Genomic DNA, 6,440 nt, shown 5'->3' with positions numbered 1-6,440 from the left:
TTGGCCTCTTGCATATTTCACTTGGGACTCTGTTAACCTGGAGGGGGGGGGGGAGGTCCTCGCCTTTTGTTATCTTTGTGGTACTCTCTGTCACCCTCTGGGGGATGGGGGATTATCACCCTCTGAGAAGATATTGGCCTCCTGTATGGTTTTTGGGGCTCCCTGTCACCCTCTAGTGGAAGGGGGATTATGGCCTCGTCTATCCATCACATCATTGGGGCTCCTTGTGACCCTCTGTGAAGATCATGGCCTTCTGTATGGTTTTTGGGGCTCTCTGTCACCCTCTGAGTATATCTTGGCCTCCTGTATGGTTTTGGGGGCTTTCTGTGACCCTGTATGATTTTGAGGGCTCTTTGTCACCCTCTGAGAAGATCCTGGCCCCCTGCATGGTTTGGTGGTCTCTGTGACCCTCTGAGAAGCTCTTGGCCTTCTGTATGGTTTTTAGGGCTCTCTGTAAACCTCAGAGAACATCTTGGCCTCCTGTATAGTTTGTGGGGCTCTCTGTGACCCTCTGAGAAGATCCTGACCTCCTTTATGGTTTTCGGGCTCTATGTCACCCTCTGAGAAGATCCTGGCTTCCTGTATGGTTTTTGGGGCTCTATGTCACCATCTGAAAAGATCTTGGCTTCCTGTATGGTTTGGGGGACTCTCTGTCACCCTCTGAGAAGTTCTTGGCCTCCTGTATGGTTTTGGGGCCTCTTTGTCACCCTCTGAGAAAATCCTGGCCTTCTGTATGGTTTTAGGGTCTCTCTGTGGCCCTCTGAGAAGATCCTGGCCTCCTGTATGGTTTTGGGAGCTCTCTGTGACACTCTGAGAAGATCCTGGCCTCCTGTGTGGTTTTGGGGGCTCTCTGTCACCCTCTGAGAAGATCCTGACCTCCTTCATGGTTTCGGGGCTCTTTGTCACCCTCTGAGAATATCTTGGCCTCCTGTATGGTTTGGGGGGCTCTCTGTCACCCTCTGAGAAGTTCTTGGCTTCCTGTACGGTTTTGGGAGCTCTATATCACCCTCTGAGAAGATCCTGGCCTCCTGTACAGTTAATGGTGCTCTCTGTTGCCCTCTGAGAAGATCCTGGCCTCCTGTATGGTTTTCGGGGCTCTCTGTTATCCTCTGAGAAGCTCTTGGCCTCCTCTATGGTTTAGGGGCTCTCTGTGCCCTCTGAGAAGATCTTGGCCTCCTGTATGTTTTTTTTGGGTCTCTGTCACACTCTGAGACGATCTTGGCCTCCTGTATGGTTTTGGGGGCTGTCTGTGACCCACTTAGAAGATCTGGCCTCCTGTATGGTTTTAGGGGCTCTCTGTCACCCTCTGAGAAGATCTGGCCTCCTGTATGGTTTTGGGGGCTCTCTGTCACCCTCCGGGAAGATCCTGGCCTCCTGTATGGTTTTGAGGGGTCATTGTCACCCTCTGAGAAGATCCTGACCTCCTGTTTGGTTTTGGGGCTCTTTGTCACCCTCTGAGAAGATCCTGGCTCCCTGTATGGTTTTGGCGGATCTCTGTGACCCTCTGAGTAGATCTTAGTTTCCTGTATGGTTTTGGGGGCTCTCTGTGACCATCTGAGAAGATTTTGGCCAGGTTTTTGGAGCTCTCTGTGACCATCTGAGAAAATCCTGGCCTTCTGTATGGTTTTGGGGGCTCTTTGTGACCCTCTGGGAAGATCTTAGCCTCATGTATGGTTTTTAGGGCTCTCTGTCACCCTCTGGGAAAATCTTGGCCTCCTGTATGGTTTTGGGGGCTCTCTGACAACCACTGAGAAGATCTCGGCCTCCTGTATGGTTTTGAGGTCTTCATGTGACCCTCTGAGAAGATCCTGGCCTCCTGTAGGGTTTTGGGGGCTCTCTGTCACCCTCTGAGAAGATCCTGGCTTCCTGTATGGTTTTGGGGGCTCATTGTCACCCTCTGGGAAGATCCTGACCTCCTGTTTGGTTTTGGGGCTCTCTGTCACCCTCTGAAAAGATCCTGGCCCCCTGTATGGTTTTGGCTGCTCTCTGTGACCCTCTGAGTAGATCTTAGCTTCTTGTATGATTTTGAGGTCTCCTTGTGACCCTCTGAGAAGATCTTGACCTCCTGTATGGTTTTGGGGGCTCTCTGTCAACCACTGAGAAGATCTCGGCCTCCTGTATGGGTTTGAGGTCTCCATGTGACCCTCTGAGAAGATCCTGGCCTCCTGTAGGGTTTTGGGGGCTCTCTGTGACCCTCTGAGACGATCTTGGCCTCCTGTATGGTTTAGGGGGCTCTGTGTGACCCTCTGAGAAGATCTGGGCCTCCTGTATGTTTTTTTTTTTGAGTCTCTGTCACCCTGTGAGAAGTTCTTGGCCTCCTGTATGGTTTTGGGGGCTCTATGCCACCCTATGAGAAGATCTGGCCTCCTGTATGGTTTGGGGGGCTCTCTGTCACCCTCTGAGAAGATCCTGGCCCCCTGTATGGTTTTGGCGGCTCTCTGTGACCCTCTGAGTAGATCTTTGCTTCCTTTATGGTTATGGGGGCTCTTTGTGACCCTCTGGGAAGATCTTAGCCTCCTGTATGGTTTTGGGGGCTCTCTGTGACCCTCTGGGAAGATCTTAGCCTCCTGTATGGTTTTTAGGGCTCTATGTCACCCTCTGGGAAGATCTTGGCCTCCTGTATGGTTTTGGGGGCTCTCTGTCAACCACTGAGAACATCTTGGCCTCCTGTATGGTTTTGAGGTCTCCATGTGACCCTCTGAGAAGATCCTGGCCTCCTGTAGGGTTTTGGGGGCTCTCTGTGACCTTCTGAGAAGATCCAGGCCTCCTGTATGGTTTTGGGGGCTCTCTGTCACCCGCTGGGGAGATCTTGGCCTCCTGTATGGTTTTGGGGGCTCTCTGTCACCCTCTTGGAGGTTCTTGGCCTATTGTATGGTTTTGGGGGCTCTCTGTCAACCACTGAGAAGATCTTGGCCTCCTGTATGGTTTTGGGGGCTCTCTGTGACCCTCTGAGAAGATATTGGCCTCCTGTATGGTTTTGGGGGTCTCTGTAATCCTCTGAGAAGATCTTGGCCTCCTCTATGGTTTAGGGGCTCTCTGTCACCCTCTGAGAAGATCTTGGCCTCCTGTATGGTTTATGGGGCTCTCTGTGACCCTCTGATAAGATCTTGGCCTCCTGTATGTTTTTTTTGGGTCTCTGACCCTCTGGAAAGATCTTGGCCTCCTGTATGGTTTTGGGGGCTCTCTGTCACCCTCTGAGAAGATCTGGCCTCCTGTATGATTTTGTGGGCTCTCTGCCACCCTCTGAGAAGGTCTGGCCTCCTGTATGGTTTTTGGGGCTCTCTGTCACCCTCTGAGAAGATCCTGGCTTCCTGTATGGTTTTGGGGGCTCATTGTCACCCTCTGGGAAGATTCTGACCTCCTGTTTGGTTTTGGGGCTCTCTGTCACCCTCTGAGAAGATCCTGGCCCCCTGTATGGTTTTGGCGGCTCTCTGTGACCCTCTGAGTAGATCTTAGCTTCTTGTATGATTTTGAGGTCTCCTTGTGACCCTCTGAGAAGATCTTGACATCCTGTATGGTTTTGGGGCTCTCTGTGACCCTCTGGGAAGATCTTAGCCTCCTGTATGGTTTTTAGGGCTCTATGTCACCCTCTGGGAAGATCTTGGCTTCCTGTATGGTTTGGGGGGCTCTCTGTCAACCACTGAGAAGATCTTGGCCTCTTGTATGGTTTGGGGATTTCTATCACCCTCTGAGAAGGTCCTGGCCTCCTGTATGGTTTTGGGGGCTCTCTGTGACCCTCTGAGAAGATCTTAGCCTTCTGTATGGTTTGGTGGTCTCTCTGTGACCCTCTGAGAAGACCCAGGCCTCTTGTATTGTTTTTGGGGCTCTCTGTCACCATTGGAGGCCATCACAGCCTTGTTTCTGCTTTGTGGGGTTCACTGTCTCCCTTTTGGAGGGTCTTAGCTTCACCTATGCTTCATGGGGCTTATTCTCACCCTCAGGTCATTTCAGGCTCATCTTTTCACTTCTGGGTTTTCTTCTCTGTTTGGGGGAGATCTCTCCCTCCTCTGTTCTCCATTGTCAGCTCTCTCCTGTAGCCTTCAAGGGTTACAAGTCATTTGCTGGATCCATCTGCGGGCAGAGGAGAGACAGTTACAGATGAGAGTTTCCTCTCTCTAATGCCATTACTGTCCCCACATCCTCCTCTTTCTGGTATGTATCCTGTAAGGGTCAACGAAATCTGACAGTGAGCAAAGATGGAGGCTGGGAGAAGGCGGTATGGGGGGGGGGGGGGGATATAAAGCCAGGACTTTAATTTCTATCTTCTGTAGTTGTGTACACTGAGGGGCCAGGGGACATTGTGAAGAGTTTAATGGGGGATGAGTGGTGTTATTATGATAAGAGGGGCAGTAATGAATGATCTGTGGATAGGAAATGGGAGGGGGGGGGGGCAGGTGTGAGGTCACTCAGAGACACCTTGTACCTATTGTTCCCTATTGATTGTTTAAATAATGTCAATAAATGTGACAATCATTAAACTTTAACACAATAATGGTTACCAGGTAATGCACCTCCATACCCAACACTGCAATAATGATGAAAGTTCAGACTGCGCTCCATTGTTCTCAGTTGGTGAGAGAAGCCCTGACATTCAGATGATGGAGGGTAAAGGACTCCGCTGGTGACATGGACAATCCAGTGTATGGGAATGTGTTGTAGAATGTTTGCCAAGCAGGACACACAAAAACATTTATCCAATACAAACATTGTTTAGTGCGGCATTACAACTTTCATCCAATCAGATTGTATAATCCCCAATATACAAAGGGAAATGTTTTTCTACCAAAGATTATTTCACATTGTATATACAGAACACAAAACATTGCACACACAGATACATTGTGCGCTGTGTGTGTGTGCGCTGTGTGTGTGTGCGCTGTGTGTGATTTGTCTGTGTGTACACTGTGTGTCTTGGTTGGGTCAAATTATTAAAATTTCCATCATGAAGGGAAATGTTTTACTGTCATCAATGTGGTGCTGGTCCCCACAATATGTGCTAATCATACACAGTGTATAGGATTGTGTGGGAAATGTACACAACTTTCTACAGTCACCCAGACAATACTGGATATAAATGGGGTTTTATACGGGAATTGTCCCAGAATCACCCCTTGTACCCTGAAATACATATCTGCATGGAGTATGTCCCGCCCAGTATATCTCTACATGTATGATCTCTGCTCCTCCTTCTCTGTTCCTGGGATTTCAACTCACTGACAGAGGAGCACAGACCACAGCTGGGACTTTGTGTGAGTAGCACAGTGTGCGCCCTGATCTATGGTTTACCTATGGGGTGATGTATATATCATGGGGACCAAGGGACTGTCATTTATATACCACCAGTGAATGTACATTCACTGCTTAATAAATAAGGGGTCTGTTATTACACAATTTTCACCAATGATTTACACATCTTTCTATTTGGGTGCAAACTGTTCGGGGTGGGGTCAGACCCTTTGAACAGAGCATTAGAAGCCATTGGGATATTTTATGTTTGTGATCTCAGATGCCATTCCAGCATTGTTTTCTTGCAGAATGTCCACTCCGACACGGTACATGAGATGGTTCAGGCATGGAAACGATATCAGGAGGAGTGTGAGCACAAGATGAGGGCTGATCCCCCCATGAGTGGTGAGACAAATAAAAGTAATACTTTGTAAATCTAGAACATAGGTATGAGGAAAGGTCCCACTTGGAAATGTAATAAATGGTTTCTATTAAGGTGCCTGACATCACCTGATGCCATTACAGGTGGGTGAACAGTCTGCTGCTGTGATTGCAGGTGTGTACTGTAACCGGACGTTTGACATGTATGTATGCTGGGGGGATGCGGCAGCCAACACGACACACGCAGAGCCCTGTCCGTCCTACTTGCCGTGGTATGGCCAAGGTGAGATGACACCTGAGCGGAGCTACTTGCTTAAAGTGACATAGGTAATCCATATTCTGCTTTCTTCCATCTTTCTAAAGTAAAAGACGGGTTTGTGTTCCGGCGATGTGATGCCGATGGTCAGTGGGTCCGAGATGAGACAGACATGACCTGGAGGGACCACTCTCAGTGCGAAAATGTCAACCCAGAAGAGGAACAATTACAGGTAAGAGAAAGCTGCAGTCACCTTCATATGTAACAGAACAATATACATGTATAATAATATAAGTGTTTAAGTGTTGCCAAACATTAGAGTGTCAGCTCCTGTGTACAGTTTTTATGCACTGATAATAGATGATAATCTTGTTGTGTCCCTGCAGTGGGAAGCGTGGATTCTGTCCCAGTTGCGGGTGATGTACAGTGTGGGATATGGGATTTCACTGGCCGCGCTGACCGTGGCTCTCTGTATATTAACACAACTCAGGTAAGTCTTCCTTCCCCATTTATTATAACACTGGGGAACAATTCTGAACAAACTTTTTGTTGACTTTATTTACACTATAACAGGTAT

The 6,440-nt window shown here is 48.7% G+C and overlaps 1 protein-coding gene across 2 annotated transcripts in view; it reads left to right on the top strand.

Moving 5' to 3' along the window:
- The first annotated feature begins 5,476 nt into the window (after window positions 1-5,476).
- Window positions 5,477-6,440, top strand: part of GIPR (gastric inhibitory polypeptide receptor) — a 17,699-nt gene continuing 16,735 nt past the window's right edge. The window contains exons 1-4 of one of the 2 annotated variants that reach the window (XM_072431152.1): window positions 5,477-5,631; window positions 5,783-5,890; window positions 5,971-6,095; window positions 6,250-6,353. In XM_072431152.1, the coding sequence (XP_072287253.1) occupies window positions 5,562-5,631; window positions 5,783-5,890; window positions 5,971-6,095; window positions 6,250-6,353 (407 nt within the window). In that variant the 5' untranslated portion in view covers window positions 5,477-5,561. Of the gene's footprint in view, window positions 5,632-5,722; window positions 5,891-5,970; window positions 6,096-6,249; window positions 6,354-6,440 lie in introns of both variants that reach the window. The other variant, XM_072431153.1, reaches the window with a different exon arrangement.

Source organism: Pyxicephalus adspersus, chromosome Z (assembly GCF_032062135.1).
Source record: "Pyxicephalus adspersus chromosome Z, UCB_Pads_2.0, whole genome shotgun sequence".
Taxonomy (NCBI): domain Eukaryota; kingdom Metazoa; phylum Chordata; class Amphibia; order Anura; family Pyxicephalidae; genus Pyxicephalus; species Pyxicephalus adspersus.
This window is presented reverse-complemented; position numbering and strand designations above follow the sequence as displayed.